General features: G+C 34.3%; 1 protein-coding gene across 5 annotated transcripts in view; it reads left to right on the top strand.

The window, feature by feature from the left end:
- The window catches only part of CSMD3 (CUB and Sushi multiple domains 3), a 1,170,304-nt gene that overhangs the window by 835,755 nt on the left and 306,777 nt on the right, over positions 1–27,772 (top strand). For all 5 annotated transcript variants that reach the window (XM_025871014.2, XM_073893120.1, XM_073893119.1 and 2 more), the window contains 2 exons: positions 4,758–4,927; positions 16,166–16,322. In XM_025871014.2, coding sequence (XP_025726799.1) covers positions 4,758–4,927; positions 16,166–16,322 — 327 coding nt within the window. The remainder of the gene's footprint in view (positions 1–4,757; positions 4,928–16,165; positions 16,323–27,772) is intronic.

Here is a 27,772-nt window from a genome sequence, read left to right as displayed (position 1 = left end):
ACAAGCAGTTCACATCTAGTGACATTCCCTTTCATACACATCTAAGAAAAACATTTTTTCCCCATCATAACAGATAAACAACAGAAGAAACTCTAATCCTGAGGGACCTCCCTCCAGCTCAAACTTGCACAAATAAAACCTCTCCCATACCAGTTCCCAGAACCTGTCACAGCCCCTCACCCCCATGATATTTTCAGAAATGTTTCTTCTGTTTGAAATATTCTTTCCGCCAACCTGCCTTCTCTTGTCGACTTTAATTTACTAATTTCAGTCCTTCAGAGAAGTCTTGACTTTATTCAGAACAAGTCAGGGCTCCCCCTTATGTGTTTTCACATATTATATGATTTGAATGATTATATAGTAAACGTCTGTCTTTTCTGTCATAAAGTGAGTTCGATGAGGGTTTCAACACTGTAGCTTATGCCTGGTAACATACTAAGGATTTAATAAATATCTGTTAATTGAATCAATTTGTGTTTTTTCCAAATCAGAGCATACTATTATCTGCCTCTAGCCACTTTAATATCTTAGTATGCATTCTCTATCAAGGTATGCGGTTAAGCAAAAATATTGTTTATTTTAAAATGACCCCATAGCTTTATTTTTATTGAGGTAAATGTTTCTCCTATATTGTTACACTGTATGTGCAATTTGTTACAGCACCTTTCTGAAAACCCTGGCATTGCCCTGATGTAGTGAGTCTCAGATTTGTGTTTGTTCAGTGACTGCTACATACTCTCCATAAATCTGACTATGGCTAGGCAATGGTGACAGGTTTTTGACTCACTTGGATTTCTAGGACTTCCTTTACTCAAACTGCTCTTTCCCATGTAGTTGATGTTTCTTTATATAAACTTATCTTGCCAGACTCAACTAACCATCTTTTTTCTTTCTTAGAGCTAGCCGTTCTGCTACTAGTTTTTTCCTCAGGTGATTTTAACGTATCTTAAGAATGTTCAATCATAGCTTGCCAGTACTTCTATATCTTCTCATTCTTAGTCTGTTTTGTGAAAACTTGCTGTGATATTCATGCCCTCTACAATGAAAATGTAGTTACAGTATTTTTTCTGGACATTCATGAACATTATAGCCATGACTGTTATTTGTGAGAATTATCCCTGGTTCTTCAGTGTGACATTATTTCATGTATTTCATATGCCATCACACCCATGTGATGCTGGGAAGAACCATAACAGTATAATTCCATAGCAAGTCATTGGGCCCTGAAATCACATCCCCTGGAACTCGAGGTGGTGCGTACATGTGGAGAAAGCAGCAGCATTAATAAAGGCTGAGTATGACACCAGGGCAAAGGGCCAGTAGTTTAGGAGAGCTGAATTGCAAGGTCCCTGGGAAAGAAAGGTGGGCAACAGCTAGAAAGGAAGACTGGATTCACAGTATACATGGTCTTAACATGACATTCTGTGGACTTAGACTTGCTGATGGTGAGTATACTTGAGGCACATAGTACAAGATCAGACCTGCATTTGGAAAATATCGTGTCAGCTTCTTACGCAACAGAGCTAGAAACAGGTTCATTGCTGGACTTGGGCATATGGTCAAACTGTGGAAAGTTTATTGTTAATTTCAACATTAGATCCCCCTTGATTCCAGTTGGCAAGAAGAGAGCTGTAGCTGGAGTATAGGAAGAAAGCTTGTACAGGGCAAGTGTTCATCTGACACTGGGTACTTGTAAGCCAGCTTGGGGTATATTTGAAATTCAAAGATAAAATCAGAGATGAGGTTGCACATAAAAATAATTTTTTTTATTAATCACCTAGCTTCTGGAGTTTAGTACTGTGGTGAAATCAGTTCCTCCTTAACTCATTCCTCTTTATCGTTTAGTTTATTAAGACTCTTATTGAAAAAATTGATTTGTTCACTTTCCTGTATATATAAGTGGAAGATTCTGAACTGATTCTCATTTTTTTACATTTCAAGATCTTCCCTTGGAATGACACAATCATTCTGAACATTAACAATTATTTCTAATAATTTATAAGTGGGGTGAATATGTTCCTACCTCCAAGACACACACAAGTCCACATAAAAGAATCCTCTTAGTTTTTAATGGAATAGAGTATGCAACTGTTAAAGAATAAAGAAAAAAGTGACCTTGCATACCAGTTTATCTAGGATAATCTCAATCTGCACCCATTGTGTGGGATAATTATTAATAATGCCTTCTGTCATACTAAAGAAGTATTTTGATCTGAAAGAGAAATTATATATTTTATAATTTTAATCCCATGGGCAATGGCAGATGTAAATCCCAGGGTAAATCCCAGCTCTGCTACACACTGATTTTAGCGAGAAAGCTCACTCTGGAGTCTTCATCTATAAAATTAGAGAAAGTAAGTGTTACTTTGCAGAGGTGTTGTGAGGAAAAAAATGCAGACAGAATTGGGTTCATGGGTAAGAAGGCCATGAAGTCACACAAGGCTCCATGCTAAGATGCACCTGTTTTTTTTACATACATAAATGTCTTTCTACACCTGGATTGTCACACTGGGGACAATGTAAGTATCCTAAAACTCTTTTTCTGTATATGGCACATAATGCTACCATTAGCATTAACACTTAAATATTCATAGTGATAGCTTTAATTTTTGAGCTCTTACTGTATTCCAGCACTGTGCTAAATGCTCTACATATATTTTCTACATATATTATCAACTCACACATACAAACAAAACATCCTTCTGAGGAGGGTATTATTATTTTCATGGAAATAATGACAATATTGAGGCTTAAAGAGAATAAATAACTTGCCAAATCCATATAGAGAGCATATAGAACTTAATTTTGAAAACTAAATCTCTGCATTTTAAAGCCTGAGCGCCTAATCAGTGTATCAGTGTTTTGTAAGCGGACATCCAAAGATGTATTCTCAGAACTCCATGATTCTATACAGTTAAAACTGTGTGTATTCTCTAATAAATAATCTAACTGATAAAAACACATGTGTATTGCGCATCATCCGTGTGGTCTGATACAGTGTCTTTATTCCCCGGAAGTGTACCTAGATTCTAATAAGCTGGTGAGAAGGAAATGAGACAGATTTAAAATATAAATTATTCTTTTGCACTAAGTGAAGGACTTGTGGCATCATACTGTACCATGCAGATGAAAGTTTCTCAGCAGTTTAGAGAGGGATAAGATGAAGAAGAATTGAATCATTATACAGCATAGTGTATTTAAAGGCATGGCAAACTCCAAGAGCCTGTATGCCAGGAGTTGGCTCCTTATCCACATTGCCAAGGGCAATTTAATTTCCGGAGAGTGAAATCTTATGCCAGATTAGATACATGTTGCTGTTTTAAATTTCATTGTTTGTGTAGCTTTATTCCTATATTTTTAAACATGTTTTGCTAATATAATTGTGTAGAGCTATAAGCACAAAAACTTATTTTATGTTTGAACATGCTTACATAAAAATGAAAACGACTTAAATCAATATTGGGAGTTTTTGAGACTTTTTTTTTCTTTTACTTTAAAAGGAACTTGGAGGAGCTCAGTTGTGTGGCAGTTCTTCATGTGACTGGTTGATTGTTAGCAACCCATCATTGGTTTTTATTATTATTTCACTCTATGTTGTTATTATACTGACTGCTTCATTTTGATCATTTTCATTTTCTCATTAGGCTTTCTTCTTTTGCCTTATTTTTGTTAATGTTTAAGCATTAAACATTGTATTTAAAAGTTAAAGCAATTCATTATATTTTACTTTGTTATATACTTCCTATGGTTATTCTCATGAATCATTATTTTAAAAATCTTTTTTCTGGAACATAATGACTTGCTTTATTTTTTGCTAAGTTAAACCTTTGAAAAATATAACTCTCCCTGGCCTATGGCATGGTAAAATGAAGCAAGTTATTAGATCTGATAGAAAACTGAGTTCATTGAATTTCTGAGACATAAGGATTATGTTTGGGAACTTATAAGGACTTGTTTGATTTTGTAATATTGCTACAAGCTTTTTAAAGTAATAAATTAAAATTAAATTTGAAAAAAATTGAGAAATTCCCAATTTGAGTAGTTAGACATGTCCTCAAATTTTACAAAGTTAATCCAGGAGAGTTGGTAGTACCGTTTGCTGATTATAAGAATGCCTTAATTTATTTTATTTTTTTAAATGGGAAAGGTGACCCATTTTCCAAAAGTGCCCAGTTTGTTACAATCATTGGTTAATGGATTTTACCCGTTATATCAGTTTTCAAAGGCAATGTAGTATTTATTTCTCTTTTTGTTCCTGAAGTTCTTGGGTCAGAGGAATGTTGACTCTTGGGAGGAAAAGGGGTCAAATTCAAAAAAAGGTAAAAATAAAAAGATCAAATAAGAATCATTCTAAAAATTGATCACTCTACCTTTTTTTAATATATTTTAAAAGAAATAAATTATAAATTTAAAGGTAATCAATTAACCAGAAATCTACAATCTTAGAAAGGTCCTGAAAATCTTTTGCTCACATCATTTTCCATGCTCTCCTTCCATCCCCGGGGCAGGAGGGAAACACTAAAATTATTGTATATTTCCACTTATGTACAAATGTCCTGTCCATGGACTGTTGTTCCTTCTTCCCATATATTATGTGAGAGGGAATGAATCATCTACAACACACAGCCATTTTGTACATCATTTTCCTGTTAGGCTCTAATTAAGATAAAATGCATTAACACTTCCATACATTACATTACTTGAAAATGATAATGCTTTCTATTAAACTGTGCTTCAATATTCTGTTTTACCTGCAGCTGAATGTGGTGCATCTGCAACAAATAATGAAGGAATTTTGCTTTCTCCAAATTATCCACTCAACTATGAAAACAACCATGAATGCATTTATAGTATTCAGGTTCAAGCAGGAAAGGGAATCAATATTTCAGCCAGAACATTTCATTTAGCACAAGGAGATGTTCTTAAGGTAGGTGAACTCAAAAATACTTGTATTTTGATCATTTTTAGTCATTAAGTATATATTACTACATATATATGTGTGTGTATATATATATATGTATAATCAAACATAAGCTGATTCTGCCGTTCGTAGATTTCAATTATACATTATTTCCCATTTTCCTATTATCACTTTCATTGAGATAAATGTTTTGTTGCCAATGTTTATTTATAATACAGATATTTTTGTTTTATGATACATAAATTTTAATGTTTCAATAACACCAAATAAGAACATTTTCATGCCAAATATCTTATATTCAATAAATCATATATATAAAACATAATTAACACAGGAATGGTCATTTCTTTAAGAAATATAGTGACTATTTGTTTTTGTTTTGATATCTGTTAAGCAACTTGGCTATCTCTGTTGATACATGGTTTTTTTGGCATTTATGACTACAAAAACTTATATTTTATAAATACATAAAACTAATGACTTTATAAATTATTTAAGAAAAATATATTTTGTTAATAATAAACATTTAGTGGGGTGCCTGGGTGGCACAGTTGGTTAAGCATCTGACTCTTGGTTTCGACTCAGATGGTGATCTCAGGGTCCTGAGATCCAACCCCACATCTGGCATCACGCTCAGCTTGTGGTCTGCTTGAGATTCTCTCTCTCCGTCTGCCCCTCCTGCTCATGCTCCCTCTCTCTAAAATAAATAAATAAATGAATAAATAAATAAATAAATAAATCTTTTAAAATATTAATAATAATAAATATTTAGTGTAAAATTTATCAATTTATTCTAAAAAGTTGAAATAAGTCAAGGTCCTACATTTTTAAAAGATACAATTTTAGGCGAATAAATATTTCCGTACTTGCTGATTCATATTTTGCAAAGTAAATGTTTTAGTAAATATAATTTATATGAAAAGTAGAATAAAAATAAACACTTCTATAAAAATCACATTTAAATATTTTTTTAAATAATCGCATAAATTTTTCCTAATTGTCAAGATTTCCTTACCTGGTAAGAAGTTCAACATAATTCTGTTTTCAGAAATCTTAAAAAAAGAAAACTGTGACATCTCAGGTTAGCAGGGGTAGGGGAACATTGTTTAGCAGTGATGTTAAGAGTGTTGATTATTTTCTTCTCTTAAAAATTATATAATTTTGATGATAATGATGACTCTCTAACACAGACAGTACTGTAGGCTTGTAAGATTTGTATAGATATGGGAAATTTCCCTAGATGTATACAATTTTACTATGAATTTAGGGCCATTCCTGTTTTTTGCACTTTTCCTTAATAGGCAACAGAAATTCACTTTATAATCTCTTCAATCTCCAGTTCATTGTTTGGATTTTCTTGTTAACATAAGTTTTACTTGCTGAATTAGAGTCAGCATTGAGATTAATGGGATACCTAAACCTAGAAGTGAGGCAGTGCTTGTTTTTAACTCAGGCTAAGTATGGGGAAAAATAAATCAAGACATAGATCAGAAGTATAAGCGTAGCTGCTAACCTGAATCGCACAAGCTGCAGTAATAAGCATACGATTCTAAGTTAACAGTTAAGAAGTGCTTCCCCAGGCTTACCACTATATTTCCTAAAATATTTCTTTACTCTCTGTGATGCTTGAAAAGTATCCATTACTTTTCCAAACTGAATGATGTCTATTAATTGAAAAATTCATTTGGGATAACAGATGATGCCTTTATAAAGAATAGCCCTAATGTGTTCCTCAGAGTGATTTCTGTCTAATCTGCTGCCTCCTTGGAGTAAGGTAATGTGCACTTGTTACCTGTGTTACCTGAGCATGGTTGAGACCTCAGCAAAAAGTGACATTGTGAGTGCATGTCACATTCAAGGTCCTTTAAATAATGATTTTAAATAAATAAGGATTTTTATTTTATGAAAATGTATATCCCCAGCAAAGATTTTTGTAACTATCCTAGAATAAAGATATGTTTCCCCAAGTTGAAAAGATTATATACTAAATATTACAATAGAAACACCCCCCTACTGATAATCTTGCCTTGGGTTTATTCTGAATTATTTCAAAATAACTTCAGCAAGCCACAGTAGAGAGACAGTTGGGGATGGGCTTTAACCTCCAACTCTGTCGTCCTCATGATCTGTCTACCCGTTTAAGATGTAAATGCTTATATGTTGTCTTATTCCTCCCATTAATCCCATGGACAACTAGTTCAAAAATACCTACTGACACAGGCACAGTCGGGCACAAAGCAGACAGATGTGCCCTCCAAAGGACAGATGATTAATTTTCAAAGACTAAGGAGCCTGGAGTCCTCTCATGATGCAGGGTGATTTCCCTCACTGCAAACCGGTCCATGAGAGCCCATCCCCATCCCAGCATTTTCCAACATTACACCTAGTGCAGTCAGTTCTTTCTCCATTCAGACTAGGAAATAAGAAGAAATTAGTAAAACTGGGGCATCTGGGTGGCTCAGTCAGTTAAACAGCTGCCTTCCGCTCTGGTCATGATCCCAGGACCCTGGAATCAAGCTGCACAGGGCTCCCTGCTCAGCGGGGAGCCTGCTTCTCTCTCTCTCCCTCTGCTACTTCCTCTGCTTCTACTCTCTCGCTCATGCTCTCTCTCTCTCAAATAAATAAAATCTCTAAAAAAAAAAAAGAAATTAGTAAAACAAGTAGCCCGTTATAGAACCTTCTGCCCCTTGACTGAGAGAAAAACATTGCTTTTCTTTATATGGTAGAATTGGCTATGTTCTTGGGAATAACATTCTCTTGTAATCTCTATGTGAGTGTAAGGTTTAGACAAACCTTTTTTTTCTGGCTGCATTTACTATATAATATCACTGTATTGGATTCTGACTAAAACAACAACAATAAAAGCATGTGTGTATCAACTTCATAGCTACAAACGCGCGCGCGCGCGCGCGCACACACACACACACACACACACACACACACACACACTTTCCTAAGAGCTCACCATTCAGACTGATGTCTTCCACTTAGTCATCCACCCACTCTTTCTCCTTCCCTCCACTTCCCATAAATTACTTTACTTATATACAACCATACTAATAAAGTTTCTATCAAATATAGCTAATCATATGACTCTTCTAGGTAGTTTATTCCTGGCACCACTACCAGATTTTTCTGATTCAGTAGATCTGAGGAAAACTGAGTTGGTCTGTGCCTGGAATTTTGGATTTTTATAAAACTTTCCGGATTATCTGATAAAACCAGGTTTGGGAATTACGAATATATTCTTCCTTGGTTCTGTTCCTTTCAATGGGCAAGAATATTGAATTTCTCAAACCCTCACTCAAAATATATAATTTAATTATTTCAATTAAATAATTATTTCAGTTAACATTTATAAGAGGTGTTTATTATTTGTATACTTAAACAATCACCCATGAGTAATTGCCATTTTCAGCCTGAAAAGACAAAAGCTGAATAGCAATCAGAAATACTATCTCTGTTTTGTTGTTGTAATGTCTGTTCCTATTTTCAGAAAAAGACTGAGCACTATGTTTAGATAAGGGACTGTAGCAGGGACAAAATTCAAGGCAATCTTTTTACCACACTCAGTATTGTGTAGTTTAAAGACTTATGTCTGATGCAAAATGTAGACAGAATGGATGACTATGGAGAAGAGTCAGTAAAATAACTTAATAACTGGTTTTCAGAGTCTGAAAGAAGGAGTTAAGAGAATTGTCATATTTATGAGAAAGTAGAGAGTTGAAGGACTTGATTAATAACTCTAATAACATTCTTTTAGCAGTATGAAAAGAAAGTAAAATGTTGTTTTTCAAGATGTATTATTTTCAAACTTATTTCCTAACCCCTGTGCTAGTCTTTGGGAAAACTACTTGTGGGAACCTATTGCTAAATTTTCAGTAATTTTGTGAACTAGTTGTTAAACATAGCCATTAATAAAAATTAAATTAGATTACAATTATATTACAATTAAGTTATATTAAAAACAAAGGTAACAAATACAACTTTTCATTTCCTAATTATTTTACTACTTTTATTATTATGTGCGTTTTTTAGGTGAGCTGTGTATATTATATCTCTATGGTGGAAATACTATGCAGGGTGTCCATCCTTTCCCAACTCTGCATACAGAGATATCACATTGATAGCTTGATATTGGCAACACTAGGAATAGTTACACTGCAGAAAATGACAAACACTACAGATTTTTTTTAAAGATTTTATTTATTTATTTGAGAGAGAGAGAGAATGAGAGATAGAGAGCACAAGAGGGAAGAGGGTCAGAGGGAGAAGCCGACTCCCCGCTGAGCAGGAAGCCCGATGTGGGACTCGATCCTGGGACTCCAGGATCATGACCTGAGCCGAAGGCAGTCGCTTAACCAACTGAGCCACCCAGACGCCCAACACTACAGATCTTGACTTAATCTATTGCTTTGCTCATCGTCTGTACTTAAGTTTAAGAATGGGTTTTGTCTGTAGCCATTCTGTTGTGAATAACACCAAAATATTGAGAATACATATTTTCTAGAATTAAAAACTATTATTCAATTTAGCTAAGAAGTTTCTCCTGTCATTTGTAAATATGATTTTCTGATACAACATTATTTTTACATTGCTTTACTTTATCTTGTTAACATAAAAATATCAAGCAATATTCAATTAGGAACCATTTTTGTTTGTCAGTTGCAATTGTAAGTTGCAGATACAAAAATTTGGCAAAAAAAAAAAAAAACAACACTGAAAGTATTCTGTAAAAATCAATTAGCTGTATGGAATTTGCAGCAATTAATATATATATATATATATATAAATATATATATATGTTTAAAATTTTTTTGCTGTTTGTAACTTGCATGCTACACATCCCTTCAATCAGGGATTCCCTAACAGTCTATGGGCCAAACTGGTCTTGACACCCATCTCTATAAATAAAATTTCACTGGGAGAAAACCATGTTCATTCATTTACATATTATCTGTCCCTGTTTTTGTGCTACAATGGAAGTATTGAGTAGTTATGACAGAGATATGATCCCCCAAAGAGTCTAAAATATCTTCTGTCTAATTCTTTTTAAGAAAAAGTTTGTCTACCTCTCTTTATATTAATAAAAGTTATTTTTTTAAAAAAGTATGTATGGGTATATACATTCACCAATTCTACTTGTCTGAGAGCTGATTGTTAAACATTTTCTAGCACACCAGAGATCTCATATGTCCACCATACGTATCTACCAACTTTGCTTGTTCACTGGAAATCCTTTGCTATCTCTTCCTCCAAAAGCACTTTCTAAATATTTATTTGTCGAGAGTCCTACTTAGACCTCATAAAACCCTTCATTCTTTCCCATACTGAGGATAACAGAAGCGAAAATATTTGTGACAGGCCATACAGCTTTAAAAGTAGAATTGGGACTTCAACTCTGTTATATAATCACAAAGCTAAACCTCCTGAAAAGCTCGCTCTTCACTGTATCCCAAACTCCTTTACTAAAATATATTAGCTCTTATAATTGAGTACACATTATATGGCTATTTCAAAGACATAAATATTTTATTATCAACAAAAGTTCTCTGCTCTGTTTCATTTTATTTTGGAGAGAGCATAAGCATTGTCCTTTTTCATCAACCATTGTAAAAATTATTCTTTTTTATTTTTTGTTCAAACTTTGACATCTCACTCACCTTATTAGAAAAACTATTTAAATTTCCAAATCAACATATAAAACAAGCAGCCAAAATGAAAATTCTAATATTCATGAGCGGGAATAATTTGCAGGTTTGTGTGATTATACATATATACGTGTGTGATTTCTCTTTTTTGATCTTATTTTCTATGTACTTTCTGTCTTGGGTTCAGATAACATCTGACTTGCTAATTCATTAGAGGAATGACTGAGATTGTGCCTTCTATTATGCATTTATTATAAACAAAAAACACAGTTTTGAGTGTTAATAAACAGTTCATTATGATAGCGTTTGACCTTCCAAATCTAGGAGGGTCTGTACACCAAAACTAATTTCAGGCCCTGATCCATTATAAAAGGTTTGATAACTGAAACATGGCAACATTGAGTTCTAATCTGTTCTATTACGAGACTATCAGGTTAATGGCAACCATTTGACAACTTAGAGCCTCATCAAGGAGCTTCATTAATGTTACAAAAGCCCTCAATGTCTTTCATGATATTAATTCTTAAATCAACTTGAAATTCTAAAATTTGACATTAAAGTGAGTCTTCATTATCTGAATTAGGTGCTAAGTAACTGAGAATACTTCTATGGGAAACACCAGAATCCTCTCCCTTCCAACACAAAAAATATATTATACAGTTACCTTATTCTTTTTTAGATTTATAAATTTTTGAAAAACAAATAGGTATTAAGACATAGGCTGAAAATAATAATAATAATGAACTAATAAAAGGAAAAAAGGAAAAAGAAAATAGACCCAAATAAATAAAAGCATACTTAACAATCCTGACTTTAATCAGAACAAAAATATGAAAAGTAATGATCTCAAATAAAAGTTTTATGGGTAAGACTCAATATAATCACTCTGTACTGTAAATTTACTTTTTTTAAAGATTTTATTCATCTATTTGAGAGAAAGAGATAGGATGAAGACAGGGGTGGAGGGAGAAGGAGAGCGGGGAGCCTGATGCTGGGCTTGATCCCAGGACCCCAAGATCATGACCTGAGCCAAAGGGAGACTGAGGGACCCAGGTACCCCTGAAAATTTACTTTTAAATGAAATGTACATTTTGTTTGTTTTATTTTTTTATTTATATACTTGCATCCATGTCCACTCCCAAAGTAATTTGCGGCTACACTGCTTTGTCATTTCTTATTGCCTTTATGCTTCCATACGTGTTTGAATACATTTGAAGGATTTTATTTACAAGTTAAATAGCATTGGCTTGATCATTACTATAAAACTCTTCTCTCTTTAAAGCCTTGCTAATTAACACTTGGTTTTCATCTTGATTTAATAACTCCGTACATGCTTCCAAAATTTCATAGTTGAATTATCACACTTCATTTTACTTTTATGATTATAGTGGTGTTTCTGTGTTATTTGTTTTCTACCTTTTGACTTTACATTGTTAAATAAACTGTAGTTAATGAGTTTTGGTGCTGAATTAGATCCTTCCTGCTGGGTTTAAGATGTATATAGATTTTTTAGTACTAGCCCTTCTCATTCTTTTTCTTTCAATCATTATTTTTAAAATGATGTCTTATTTTTTTGTTTTTTTCTCTTTAAATTTTGTTATTGTTATGTTAATCACCATACATTACAAATGATCTCTTAAAGACAGTTTCTTTTGAAAAAGAAAAAGTATGCTTCTAGCTTAAAAAGTAGAAAGACACAATGTAAATGTCTCTCTGGGGACAGACAATATTTTTTAAATTCCCTTCAGTTTAAGAATGATGTGTTGATTTTTTTTTAATTTTATTCCCAGCACCTAGTAATGTGCATAGAACTAAATATGAGTTGAATTATTTTGTTACTTTTTTAACATTGTTACATAAAAATGATTTTCATGTGTAAAGTGAGGGTTTCTCCTATGATTCAACTTTTTTTTGTTTTATTACCACTGGAAATTTAAGAAAAACATTAGGAGAGACTTTAAAAAAATTAAAAACAGAATTCAAGAACCAATTTCTGTTTACTCATTGACATCAATTAGTTGTTTAATTTATATCGCCCCTTTATTTGGCTATTTTTGAGAAATGAAGTTCCTACAGTGTATCCATGCATAAAAGCAGACTAGTTGAATCCAAGAAACAATTATTTATATTTAACATAAGAATGAAGTTACATGCTGGTGAAAAGTAAGGGAAATAAAAGGAAAATATTCTTTGGGGTTACCTAGACAATATTAACCACAAATAAGATCCACTGGATCTGCTGGTTAAATGGTTTGGTTGTGAATGTATAGCTCTAAACTTAGAACTTATGAACTATATTATATATAGAGTCATAAAATAAATGTATTCAAAAGCAGCTTCTGAGAATGTTGAACATTTGAAACTCATAGACACAAGAGGGTTTTCCAGCAAGCACGTTGCCTTGTCTCTGAATTATCACTGGTGACTACTATCCTTAAGAAATCAAAAGTTGACTCTTATGTAATCAAAAAACATAATTCCTGAGCTAACAAACCTCAACATTTGGTTCAGCTTTGTTGAAGATAAATAACTCCTTGCTGATAACTAAAACAGAAAATTATTTGTCCGGTAAGTTCCACCAGGGGGTTCAAGGTACTTCTGTATAATTTTAGGAAATTTGTCCATGCAGCCCTCTATCTAGTGCTTTAAACAGTCAACCCACTTTTTTTTTATTGTTGTTTTCTGTTTTTAGTTGACAGAAAGACCTTGCAAAAGAAGGGAGAGAACAGTAAAATGTTTTCTTTTAGGAATTCCATGACCATGGTTGCTTGAGTTCAGCTCTCAACTTTCTCCCTCTATTTCTACCTTCCTCTCTGTGCTAATACAGTAAATAAGCTGGTGGAGGCTGGAGGTGCATATGAAGCTGCAGATTCACTAAATGACAAAGGGAAAGAGCAGAAGGTCCTGGTAATAGAGACTTCAAAATTCCTGTGCAGAAAAGGCATAGGGTAATGTGATTTGAAGAGGACCCCCAGGGGCCGTGAACACAAGCTACATTTTTATAGCATGTTAAATAAAATTTTATCTCTAGTCTTTATAACACTTAAATCCTATATCAATAATAAGGAAATAAAATCCTATAAATAGCAAAAGGTACATAAATACATACTTAAGAGGAATTCAGTAACTGGAGGGAAGAAAGACCAAATTAAATGCACGGAACTGGTGGTTTACATTGAAATCAAACTGTGGGAACATTAAGAGAAATTTGAGAATAAATTTAAAATTTTTGAAAAAATCAAGATAATGCAATTAGAGTGCTGAGAGAGAAGAGAGACTTTCTAAAGCTTGACCAATGATTTTAAAATTTAAGATTTTAAATAATTTTTTTTCTGGATTTTATTTATTTAATTGCCAGAGAAAGATAGAGCTCAAGCAGGAGGGAGCGGCAGGCAGAGGGAGAAGGAGGCTCTCCACCCAGCAAGGAGCCCAATGCGGGGATCATGACCTGAGCTGAAGGCAGGCAACCGATGGACTGAGCCACCCAGGCATCCCTAAAATTTAAGATTTTAATAGAAGCCCTAAAAAGAGATTAGTCACTGCTGAAAATCTAATTGTTCATGTGGAAGATCCAGTGGAAGATTGTTTACAATACAGAGGGAAAGATAGATGTGAAGAGAAAAGATAGGAGAATTACAATACAGTTTTGGAGACTTAATATACAAGTAATAGGCATTCTAGGTGGAAAATAAAAGGATCATATAAATAAGGAGTAATTAAACAAAAACTCAAAGATAGTTTCTTGAGTTGAAAAAATCTTAAGCCTGTAAATAAAAATGTCTCGTTATTTATTTGAATAATCCAGATATTAGAAATATAGTGAAAATTTCCCTATCTGTTTTATTAAGTTAACATAAATTGAATACTAAAACCTGATAAAGAGGGGTGCCTGGGTGGCTCAATCATTAAGCGTCTGCCTTCGGCTCAGGTCATGATCCCAGGGTCCTGGGATGGAGCCCCGCATTGGGCTCCCTGCTTGGCGGGAAACCTGCTTCTCCCTCTCCCACTCCCCCTGCTTGTGTTCCCTCTCTCACTGTGTCTTTCTCTGTCAAATAAATAAATAAATAATCTTAAAAAACAACAACAACAACAAAAAACCTGATAAAGATAATTTGAAAAAAAGGAAAAAATATAAAAACTACATAAGAATTTTCATTTATAAATTATTGAAAACATTCTACATAGATTATCAAATTAAACCCAAAAATTTAGCCCAAGAAAATTCTATCACGCAGGTTAACATAATAATAATGAAACTTTCCATTGCATTCCATCTAACTTTCTTTTACATGACATGAACATGAACATGATGAATACCACTTTGGGGGAACACTGGTATTATGGCAAGTTCACTGGTTTAGGAGTTCAGCAACATAATTTTTACACTAATACCAGGTTAGAAGTAAAGCAGTTTCAAGAAGGAGATAAGTAACTTTGAGCAGCATTTCTCAACTTTTTCTATTCATTATCATTCATCTAATGAGCCCCCAACCCCATGAAACTAAATACTATGGGATAAAATTGGTCAGATAGAGTGATCTCTGTAGCACTACTAATCATTGTAATACATAAGACTTCATCACAAGCAAGAACCAATTTTCACTGCCTTGGAGGAGTGGAGCGTAAGTACTCCATTGAAAATTCATGCCTAAAGGCAAAAGAATGGTAACATGCAATGTTGGTAAACCTTCCACTTAATTTCTGTATACCTTTTTGGAAATAATATGGCTATATCTGAACATTTTAGCTCAAAAATCCCATATATTGGAAACTTTCTTATGAAAACACAAGTACCAAAAAAATGTGAGGTATATGTAACAGGTGTTTATTTCAGTATTGCTCTTAGTAACAAAAAACTTCAATTTATTAATGTGGGAATGATAGTTGTGGTAGTGTCACTGTGTGAAATATTGCACAGCTCTCAAAACGCAGGCTCTGTATCTACTGACCTGGAGAGATGTCTATAATGAACTGATAAAAGAAAAGCAAATTAGAATATAATGAGAAGTTACACATTCAGAAGAATGAGATTTACATGGGGATGTTTGAGAACTCATCAGTTTTGTTTTGTATGTTTTTGTCTTGTTAAATTAGTTTCTAAAAGCATTTGGTACTCATTTAATATTTTTTACATGTCAAAATGGATTAAGTTAAAGGAAATTGGTAAATTATAGAAATTGCAAAAGAAACAAGTATATTTTATATTACTTATGTTATTAGAAAAACAGGTACTTGACCCTCTTGAGCAAGTTGCAGAAAAACAACCAACCAACCTTGGAAACCAGTCTTTCTGTAGATATCCTCAATTTGAAATGCCTGCCATAAAAAAAAAAGCATTATATTTATAATAAGACCAAAAGTTATACGAGTACCTAAGTCATACTGAGCTTGGAATTTTAAAATTATCCATGTGGATTCTAACTTTCTTAGCTTAATATAGGTAGGAATTAATATATGTAATTGTCCTTGGGGAATATGACTGATCTGATTTAGGAAGAATACGATAATTTCCTCTTCTTCATAAATATAAACATATTATTGGAATTGGTTTTTATTGGCATGTTTACATTTTTAATTATAAATGTTTTTGCAGATTTATGACGGAAAAGATAAAACGACTCATCTACTAGGTGCATTTAGTGGCGCATCAATGCGAGGATTGACACTTAGCAGTACTTCAAATCAGCTCTGGCTAGAATTTAATTCTGATTCTGAAGGGACAGATGAAGGTTTTCAACTTGTCTATACCAGTAAGTATTTTGGAAGAAAAAATGGCCAAACACTGAGGCTGAGTATTTATTAAATAATTGCAATTTACCAGATGAAATAATACCCAACAATGATCATGAATTTGAAGTGTAAAACTACCTTCTATATATATTTTATGTGACCTTAACAATTCCATAAATTACAGGTATTCTAACTGTTGCAATTCACATTGAAACAACTAAGGTTCAGAATGGTTAAGTAATTTGTGGCTTATTTATTTACGTATTTTTAAAATAGCAGTATTCTCCCCATCCAACATTTTAAAAATATAATTTATTTTTTTTAATAGATGAAAATTCAATGTTTGCAATGTGTGGTAGTTATATGTTGGACAGTCATTAAAGGTAACTGGATGGTTTCAGATGAGTGTACATTAGAGTTAAGTTTTTATTTTGTTTTGCTTTTGTGTTGAATTGCTTTATTAAAAATAAATTCATACAGAACTATTGCATTATACTTCAGTTGGCTATTCTGACAATTAAACAAGTAGGAGTTCAAAGACTGAGAACCATGGGTTGATGGGTTATATCAAGTGTTAAATGAATTAACTGAATTTATTTTACCAGTGTCATAATATAGGAAACAGACTTATTATATCTATCAACAATAAATTATATTGAAATAATATACTTATTGAGTTTCTACTCTGTAAGACAGTACACTAAGAAAGACAGTACACTAAGAAAGTAAAGCTCATGTAAAACTGGCTGTGTGTTTAACAAATTAAGAATCAGATCAAATCAGTTCTTGGAAGTGCAGAATGGTCATTTAATTTAGCAAAATCAACTAAGCAGCAACCTTCAGAAATCTTTACTTTTAGAATATTTGAAAAAGATCTAATGACCCCTATAAATTTTCTCAAGAAGTCAGATGAATGGAAACTATTACAGAAACCGGAAAATTAAAATTATTACAGTATCAAAGATAGGGGATCCTGAAGGGAATTTGAATCAAATTATTGTTTGTGAAAATATTCTTTCTTAATGATATGAGAAGTAGGAGACAAGAGAGTATATTATATTAAAATTGTATTGTATTTAAAAATTTGATGCATATAAGTAAGAGATTACTCTTGCTCCCTGTTTATTTCAAGGCTTTTATCTACCTGTGCTAGAATTGTTACCTCATTATCATAACAAAACCTAAATTAACAGAATGAATGTTCAATTCATATTTTTAAATCCTGAGAACTGTTGTGTACAATGCAATTTTTTATGAAGTACGTCCAAAGACTAATGAAAAACCAAGCAAATTGTGTTTACAGATATTACTATGTATATCACATGGTATGTTGTCCATACTATGTGATATATAAAAGTTATAGTATTGACAATTATTGCTCAAATATAATTGATGTGATCTGCTCAGAAGGGCACATTTTTTCAATCTGTTTTTCTCTGCCCCTTTCTCTGTTTTCTAACAGAATTGCTGACATTTTTCAAGTCATGGCTCACTGTTTACATAATGATCTTTCTTTGCTCTGCATCATTTTGCATTTCTCCTCGTCTAAAATGTTAATGGGTGTCATAGGAAAAAAACCTAGATTTCCTTTCTGGATATTTAAATTCTATGTAACGTGAGATTATTGGTGCAAAGATATTAGACATTGTAGGACATACCTGCATTTAAAATTGTGTGGGGTGGTTAGGTGTCTAGAATGAGTCAAATCATTGATCTTATTGTCATTGGTATGAGCTCCTACATGTCAAAAGAGACATCTTAAAAAAAGCAAATATTTGAAATCACTCTTCTTTTCTTAATGACTCTAGTTGTTCATTATAGAACGTGTGTCATTATGAAGATGGAAAGCTGTAGAATGGGGAAGAGACTATAAAAGCAATTATTTTTTTTAAAGGGTAGATATACATCTATAAATATTTTTCAGTCTCAGAACTGAAACTAAAATGTTTCCGTCTCAGATCTGGAACTGAAATGTATAGCCTACTTCCAAGTTGTCGGTGGATATCACCAGGTCAGTGAAGGGTCCTCTGATTTTCTGAATCAACAACGGTGTTCTGAGCCCCTTTGGGGAAGAGTCCTGGAATTAGTAACCCATCTGTCCTTAATTGTATTTGTTCCAAGGGGTTACTTCTGATTTTGACAATGGCAATCTTTCTCCATATCTGCATTTTCTTAATAGCTAACCCCAGATTTCCTAGCTTTGATGGAAACTTATTCCCACCCTCCAAATACGTTTTTGTTTCCAGCCATAGCACCCGTGCCAGGCTGCTTTCTCTTACAGGTTAACAATTGTTATTGGTGTGCCCCCCAAACCGAAGCATCAACTGAGACTTTGAACTTTAAGACTCATCTTTGATCTTTTCCCACTGATGCTTACTTACCTTGACTCCTTCAGTCAGAGTTAACTTACTTGGTAACATTTCATTTGCAGAAATTTCTGTTCTCAACTAATATAAGTTATCACACTGTACTGTCGTTACACTTTTTTGCAAACATATTGTGCATATTTCTTCAGGGGGCCATTTCCTCTCTTCATGTCTGTAGTCAGTTTTAGTTCAGTTGCATCTCTTTACATATTCTTAGTAAATTAACATGTGGTCTGAATACTGATTTTATAAAATGCTTTTGTATTATAGAAGAAGATTCTACAAGGGCACATATTTTAAATATTCATAAACTTCTTAGAGGCAGTAATTAATTTCTTAACATAAAAGAATTTGCTAAGGTGCCCAAACATGAAGGAAAATGTAAAAGACCATGTTTTTGTGTATGAATCCTTGTATCTGGTTATTTCTAAATCTAATTCCACCCTGCCATTCTGTGTTATGTTCCTCCTTACAATTATCCAAACTTAGCCTCTGAAATATCTGAGAGAACCCTTTGTGATGTAGAGGAGTTCCCGGGATTCCCATTAAGAGAATTAGAGACAGAAGAGAGAACAGTTGGCTCTAGGGCAGATCAAGTAAGGATTCATAAATGGGATGGTATTACAGGCTGGGTTGGTGGGTTGCAAAAAAAGAAATGGTGGGGAGTATACCAGGTAAAGATAATAGGATAAAGGCACAGAGACTGCTATAGAAAGATCCTGTTAAGCGCATTCAAGGCAAATACTGCAAATAATCCAATTCGGACTAATCCCATTTACCTAGCTCCTCACAATTCTAGTGTTAACACAAACAGGCCTTTTATGACCACCCTTATCTAATGACAGGTATCTTATCCAATGATGGTCACTCTCTGTCTTTCTGTTGTCCATTTTGTTGCCTTGTGTGGTTGCCTGGTTATTTTCAGTTTTAGGTAGAGAGAAACAAACATTTGGCTGAGAAAAAAATGAGGAAATATTTTAGAACAGAACTTTTTAAGGTGCATTTTATTTCAACTGTCTTATTGGCCCATTCATTATATAATCATTAAGAGTAGCAAATGGACCCGTGGAAACAGTAGTTGAGATGTTGCTTTTGGTTTCAAGTCATGGAAAACCTAACCATAGCTTAAATAAACAGAATTTATTTTTCTCATATAAGACAAAAGATGAGAAACAGGTAGGTAGGTTCTTGACTCAACTGTCCAACCTAGGCAACAAGTGTCCTGCCCCTAGCCCTCTTCTCTGGCATCCCTGGAGTGTCCATTTTTTTGTCCTAATGTTTGTGATATGGTCACAAGACGCTGCTTTAACTCCAGGCATATTCAAGGCAGAGAGAAAGAGGGAACAGGTAGTGGCAACCGCAAATGCTCCTTTATCAGGAATGCAATTCTTCTGTCAGACATTCTCTTATCTCTCTGTTCAAAACTGAGCCATGAGGTTGTACCTGGATTTCCCAGCAAGGCAAGCTGGGAAATGAATTATGTGGCAGACTAAATAATTGACTTAGGATTAGACCACCATGTTAGACTGCCTGATATGATTCTGTTACTGCTGGGAACAAAATCAGGTTGTTTGTGAGGAAGAAGAGAAGAGATATTGAGAATACAACGTACAGTGTCTACTACAATATACAACTCTAACAGTTATTCCAAAAAAAAAAAAATCCATAGATGTTGCATCAAATATATGCCTCTGTGATTAATGGTATTATGGTATTATGGAAGCCCAGGCTCTTGGGTGTTTAGAAAGGAAAAGCATTTGATTTACCCATTATTAATAATTTTAGCTCTACTACACTAAGAAGACAGTGAGCTTCTTTCACTCTTCGTCATCAATAAATAAATTATATACATACTTTTGAAAATGCTACACCACACTTGAAGGGACAAATCCTCCCATTCCTTTATTTTTCTAAAGCAAATTAAATCTCTTCAGTCATTATCCATTAAGATAAACATAACAGAAACATAACATTAAGAGTTGTCAAGAATAATCGTATTTAGCCTTTGTGGGGATATCCTTCTCCCAGATAAGTTTCTCAGTCAGCTCTGTCTAGTTTGACTAGAACAATTGAAACCTAGCTAGCTACGCTTGTTGAGTGTAAAACGGCATGATAAACTTGGTCAGACCTTGACTACCATTAGCGAATCAATCCCACTACTCAACCTCTCAGAATTAACTCCCTCTTAGAGTCAGGCCCTTCTTCCATTCTTCTCAAATCAATGGCTATCAGATGCTCTTGCCCTGGAGAAATCTGAAACTCATCCCAAATAAAGATAAAGACGAAGCATATTTTTTTTAATACAAATTAGTCGACAATTTCCCTGTGACCCCTAAAGGCATAGCTGCATTTCCTGGAGAGAATGGGAGAGTAAAGAGAGAGAAAACTACCATCTCCTTCTAAAGCTGGAAGAACATATCAGAAATTAAGATATCATTATAGTATCCATCTTAAAGTATCACTGTGTTCTGGATCACTCTGTAATAGAACTCAGCAAAACCTGATAGGATAGCCTGACCAGACTTCTTCAGCCCCTCAATGCACATTTCAAGAAGGCAGCTGTAAATCCAGTGTCTTTCACTGAATCTCTCTCACTGAAGGCTAAGCTGTAGAAATGTCATTTCTATTTGGTCATATGTCTTATCTTCCCTTTTATTACTGTACTGAGTTTATATTTATTATGGAATCATAGTTTGTCTTTCCCCTCTGGAATGTTTTATGCCCTGGAGATAAAGAGAACAGTGAATAATACAAAGTTCCTGCTCATATGGAGCTAAATTTTAGTGGGACAAGACAGAAAAGAAAGACAAGAGCAAAGGATAAGAGACTACTAACCAAGCAATCGGAAAGATAATATAGGAGATGGGGCTACTGCAGCTAGTTGGTTCAGGGACTCCATCTTAGAAGAGGTATTACTTGAGTTGATATAGGAATTATAAGAAGGGACAACCACAGACAGATCTGTGGGCAGAGGGTGCCAGGCAGATAGATCATTAAGTGCAAAGGCTCAAGAGAGACCTGAGCTTAACTTGTGTGGGTAGAACTGAATGAGCAAGGAGAATGGGACAAAATGAAAAAGTGGAAGCTAGGCAGGGGTGAGGTAGACGATAGTGAGGGGTTGAGTTTTACCTAAAAGATACAGAGAGACCTTTCAACACTAGCGTATCTTTAAATATTAGAGTTAAAAATAACAACTAACATTTATCTACTCTCTACTAGGTATAAGATATAACCCTATGAGGAAGGAACTATTATCCCCAGTTGGAAGAAGAGGAAAACGGGGTGCCTGGGTGGCTCAGATGGTTAAGTGTCTGCCTTTGGCTCAGGTCATGACCCCGGGGTCCTGGGATCGAGTCCCGCATTGGGCTCCTTGCTCGGCGGGGAGTCTGCTTCTCCCTCTCCTTCTGCCTCTCCCCCTGCTTGTTCTCTCTCTGTCTCTCTCGCAAATGAATAAATAAAACCTTAAAAAAAAAAAAAAAGAAGAAGAAGAAGAGGAAAAGGAAGCACACAAGAGTTATGTATGCTACTTGCCCAAGGTCACAAAGCTAACAAGTACAGATACAGAAATTGAACTGAAGGGCTCTGCCTCTTAATCACCATGCTATATTACCTCCAACCCAAGTTTGGGATGTTTTATATTTGAAATTCCATGGATTTATTATTTTTATTGTTAATGTAAATGTAAAAACAAATAATATTTTAAAAAGTAAATGCAATTCTTTCCAAAGACACTTCCATCATTTTACGCCTGAGAATCGGAATGCTTTCTTATTGGCTAAACTTACAATTAGGGAATAACTTAGACCTACTGTCTTTTATGTTGTTTGTGTAGTCTTTAAACTTTATGTCTTGAAGTTATGCTTCATTGCAGATTCTTTTAGCTCTATTCATTTGTAGTTCTCCCACTTTCATTCAGTAGAAAGTAATTGGGTATTTTAAACAACCATCCATTATGGAGCTAAAGCGCACCTTTTTTGATGGATTATAGCATTGTCTTCTCAAAAGCTGATCTGGTAAATGGCCATGATGCCCAGACATTAGACACTATCTCTGGGCCTCTTGTTATCACCTCTGCACATTTAATTTGCTAAAAAGCCCATTGGAGAAATGTTCATTATCCCAAGGGAAAAAGTTCAGCTATATTTGGACCCTTTTAGCCTCCCAGTCTTGTTTGAAATGATTCAGTAATCCACATGGAACATGCACATTACAAATTTTATATTCAAATTAATGATGGGTGTTAGCTAATTTGTGATGCCTTTTCTTGTGTACTAACCTTATAAATATATAATAAGTTATTCTTATTTAAACTCTTTAATTACTAGTATGTTGTTGGCAGTGTTAATCATGAAAAAAAAAACTCTAACTTTATTCTTTGGATATAGTTGGATAAGTAAATTACAAGGGAGCAACAAAGTTATTCCATGTTGTTCTGTGTCCCATAAACACTTAACAGATGCATTTGACATTTCTTCATTAAAACTTGGAATTAACCAGGTAATAAAGGAAGTACTGAGTAATGCTGCATTATGTAATATAAGGTATTCTAGCTAAAATATTAAAGAAATATTTCTTGATTATCTGTCACTTACATAGATAATATTAGATAGTTCTTCATAATAAAATAACAAATAGTCACTGTCATTTTTATAACTTTGACATCCCAAAAGCTTTGTAAGTTTTGAACTTAAATATCTAAAGACTACTAATATACTCCTTACATAAAAATTAATTTTGGGGGGATTGAAGACTTACATGGGAGTATAAAAACATTAAAATATTTAGGAAAAAGGGGCACTTGGATGGCTCAGTCGGTTAAGCATCTGACCTTTGGGTCAGGTCAGGATCCCTGGTCCTGGGATCAGCCCCTCTTCAGGGCTGCTTCTCCCTCTCCCTCTCCCCGCTGCCAATCGTGCTCTCTCTCACTATCTCTTTCTCTCAAATAAATCTTTACAAAAATAAATAAAATAAAATATTTAGGGAAAAAAGTGTGGCCTAGAACAGCGGTGTCTTTAAGGTGGAGTAAGATTTCTAAAACAAGATATACAAGCAAAAACCTGTCACTAATCAGTAACATCTCTGCCCTTCTAAGCACTTCCCTGAAGTGTAGAGACTAAAAACCTGTATTTCCCATACCCTGGCCAGCGAAGATCTCTACTTAGATTCTGCCGATTAAATGCAGTCCTGTGAGAGCCGCCAGGTGGAACGGATGGAGAAGCATTATTGTCTATCGGTGTGGCAGGTGGGAGTGTGAGGCTGACAGGTGGGAGTGTGAGGCTGACAGATGGTATTATGTGGCAGCAGCTTCCTTGAACTCCAAGATGTCCTGAAAGCCAGCAGTGGTCTTCTGACCTTCACTCTGTCTGCATTTCTTGTATTTTCCCTCAATACAAGAGGAATAAAGATGTACCTATTTCTTGTATGGAATCTTAGCAATTCAAAATGTCTAAGTGCCTTCTATTTTCCTGACCAAACCCCAGTCATCATTTATTTTATTTTTTTTAAAGATTTTATTTATTCATTTGAGACACAGAGATACAGAGAGAGAGAGCATGAGCAGGGGGAGAAGTAGGGGGAGAAGCATAGGGAGAGGGAGAAGCAGACTCCCCGCTGAGCCAGGAGCCCAAAGTGGGGCTCGATCCCAGGACCCCGGGATCATGACCCGAGCTGAAGGCAGACACTTAACCATCTGAGCCACCCAGGCGCCCCCATCATTTATTTTTTTAAATGCTTCTATAACAAAACACCCCATGAACAAAGTAGAAAGATGAGACATTTTTAGGAAATATTTACAATATATATATATAACAGAAAAATGTAAACTCTATAGAAAGGAATCCTATAAACTAATAGGAAAATGAAAAGAAAATTTCACATGAAAGTAGCCTCAGGTAGGCAATAAGCAAACAAAAAAAATGCTTAATAGAAATTGAAAAAAAAACCTAAAATAATATGTTATTACATATTCATGAAGTTAGTAAAAATTAAAATGCTCTACAATACTAAATGCTGATGGCAATTTGAAGAACATGAAACTCTTTTAACTTTGGGGAATGCAAGTTGGTAAAGTCACCTAGGAGAGTAATTTGGCAATATCTAGTAAAATTCCATTCCTAGATGTATCTAGAATACACCAACTATACAGTTTGGCCAAATACCAAATGGCTGATAGTTAAAAATTAATGTTCATGGGCGCCTGGGTGGCTCAGTTGGTTAAGCGACTGCCTTCGGCTCAGGTCATGATCCCGGAGTCCTGGGATCGAGTCCCACGTCGGGCTCCCGGCTCAGCGGGGAGCCTGCTTCTCCCTCTGACCTTCTCCCCTCTCATGCTGTTTCTCTCTCTCTCTCTCTCAAATAAATAAATAAAATCTTTAAAAAAAACTAATGTTCAGGCAAAGCTGAATCTCACCATCCCAGAATAATGTACAAATCTATGATGTGCAAGACACAAACTAGCCTATTTAAAAATATCGCTCACTTTTTCAGGCCCAACAGATTAAAATATAGGAAAGTCTGTAATGTTTTCTACTCAGAACTTTATACATAGGATTTAGACCATCAGAAATTTAAAAAAAAATATTTACCATATCTCTGATTCCTCTTGTTGGAAATGCATATCAATCATTTCCAAAATTTGCTTGTTGAAATGTTTTACTTCTATATACTGAAAACTGTAAGGATTGTCTTCTTAAACCATTCTTATAGAGTTTGTGGTTTCAAAGTTTGATATGTTTCATAGAGATTGACTAGTGAGGAATAAGTTTGTGCCTTTTTTTTTTTATTAGTTTGACTAGTGAGAATAAAGGAATGTGTAGTCATTTAATACCTTCTTCTCTTTATTCCTATTATATTCTATATTATGTCTGAATCAAAGAGGATTATCACAGCTGTTGTGCTTGACTGTGGACAATTTCCTGCTTGTGAATTTTATTCATTTTTTTTTCCCCACTTGCAAATTTTAGAGTGGCAAAGTTGACATTCTACTTTGTATACATCCTCATTTAAATATAAGGAATTCTATGGGCGCCTGGGTGGCTCAGATGGTTGGGCGTCTGCCTTCGGCTCAGGTCATGATCCTGGAGTCCTGGGATCGAGTCCTGCATCGGGCTCCCTGCTCCTTGGGAGCCTGCTTCTCCCTATGCCTTTCTCTCTCTCTGCGTCTCTCTCTCTCTCTGCCTCTCTCTCTCTCTCTGTCTCTCATGAATAAATAAATAAAATCTTTAAAAATAAATAAATAAATAAATAAATATAAGGAATTCTAAAATGAGACATTTTCTTGCAAGATTCACGGCCTAAGTAGAATTTAGCAATCAAACATTAAATACAATTCTTTTTTTTTTAAGATTTTATTTATTCATCTGAGATGCAGAGATAGAGAGAGAGAGAGAGCATGAGCAGGGAGAGAGGCAGAGGGAGAGGGAGAAGCAGGCTCCTCGCTGAGCCAGGAGCCCGATGTGGGGCTCGATCCCAGGACCCTGGGATCATGACCTGAGCCGAAGGCAGATGCCTAACCAACTGAGCCACCCAGGCGCCCCATTAAATAAAATTCTTACAGATTATTCCACTAAATATTATGAACCAAATCCACCAAAGAATTCAGTAGAGATTAAAATGATAGGATAATCTAATCTTTATTTGTTTCCTTGCATTATTATTTAAAATTTGATGCTTTCAGTTTCAGAAAGGATACCATTCTTTACTGTATTTAGCCAACATGCTTTCTCAGTTCCCTTATTAACAACCTATTTCCTTTTTATTTAACAACTGAAAGTTCTTAGTTTTGGTCTATACTAGATCTAACATATCTTCATTCACCATTAAATACTCTTAAACTGTAACTTTTAAAATATTAAGTACATATTTACATTTTAACTGAATTTCAAAAAAAATAAAGCATATAAAGGTCTTCTTGGTTTAAGTTCCATCAGAAATGCTGACTTACATTCAAAGCCTGAGTTTTCAAATATTTATATTGTAAGCCATCTGCCTTATTGTATTACTGTTCTGCTGACCATGTGACATTACCCCATGTGAATACATAGCTATTGCTCATAAACAAATTGCACAGAATTATGTTGAGGTAGGAATTCAACAATCTTTCAGTAGGCCAAGGCAGAAGTTATAAAGCAGATTAGCAGATTTTGTTGGAATCTTAGGACAAAATGAACTCTGGATCCCTACATGGGTTAGTAATGTGCAAAAGGAGACAAAAAAGTATAGCCTTTTTGTAGCAGGGAATAATTGGAAACAATGTAAATGCTCATCAGATGGAAAATAAATAAATAAATTTTAGAGTATGTTACTCATGGAATACCACAGAGTAGTTAAAATGAATAAAATGTGTATGTGTGATGTGTGTGTGTGTGTGTGTGTGTGTGTGTGTGTGTGTGTGTAAAGGTTAAAATATAATGCTGGGCAATAAATAAAGCCTCAGAAGAAATTTAAAAATAATTTTATAATTTATAAAATGTATAAATACTTACAGGATGCCTGGGTGGCTCAGCTGGTTAAGTGTCAGACTTTGGCTCAGGTTATGATCTCAGGGTCCTGGGGTGCAGCCCCAGGTCCAGGCTCCCTGCTCAGCGGGAAATCTGATTGTCACTATCCCTCTATCTCTCTCCCTACTCATGCTCACATGCCCTCTCTCTCTTTCTCTCTCTCTCTGTTAAATAAATAAAATTTTTAAAAATGTATAAGTGCAAAACATACTATGTTATTCATAGATATGTAGATACGTGATAAAAATATAAAATAGGTGTGAGAATAATATACTAATTCAGAATATTTGCTAGCTCCTGGTAGGGAAAAACCAGAAAAGGATGAGAGGAGAACAAAAAGGAGCTTTAACTTGTTTTATAATATTTATTTCTTAATAATATGTGAATATGAATCAATTAATATGACTATTAATCTGAAAACTAATCTGAAATAATATTAATATTAATCTGTAGCCACTATGATACTAGAATCTGATAGAGCCAAATGGTGAAGTTGTTATGTTATTCTTGGTATTCTTTTGTGGGTTTCAAATAATGACTTAAAAATAAATTAGAAATCCTTATACTAATGGTGGCAGGAAAGGAATTAAATCTCAGTTTAAAAGT

The sequence above is a fragment of the Callorhinus ursinus genome, unplaced genomic scaffold, assembly GCF_003265705.2.
Source record: "Callorhinus ursinus isolate GAN/ISIS: 27379988/994484 unplaced genomic scaffold, GSC_fseal_2.0 scaffold5, whole genome shotgun sequence".
Taxonomy (NCBI): domain Eukaryota; kingdom Metazoa; phylum Chordata; class Mammalia; order Carnivora; family Otariidae; genus Callorhinus; species Callorhinus ursinus.
This window is presented reverse-complemented; position numbering and strand designations above follow the sequence as displayed.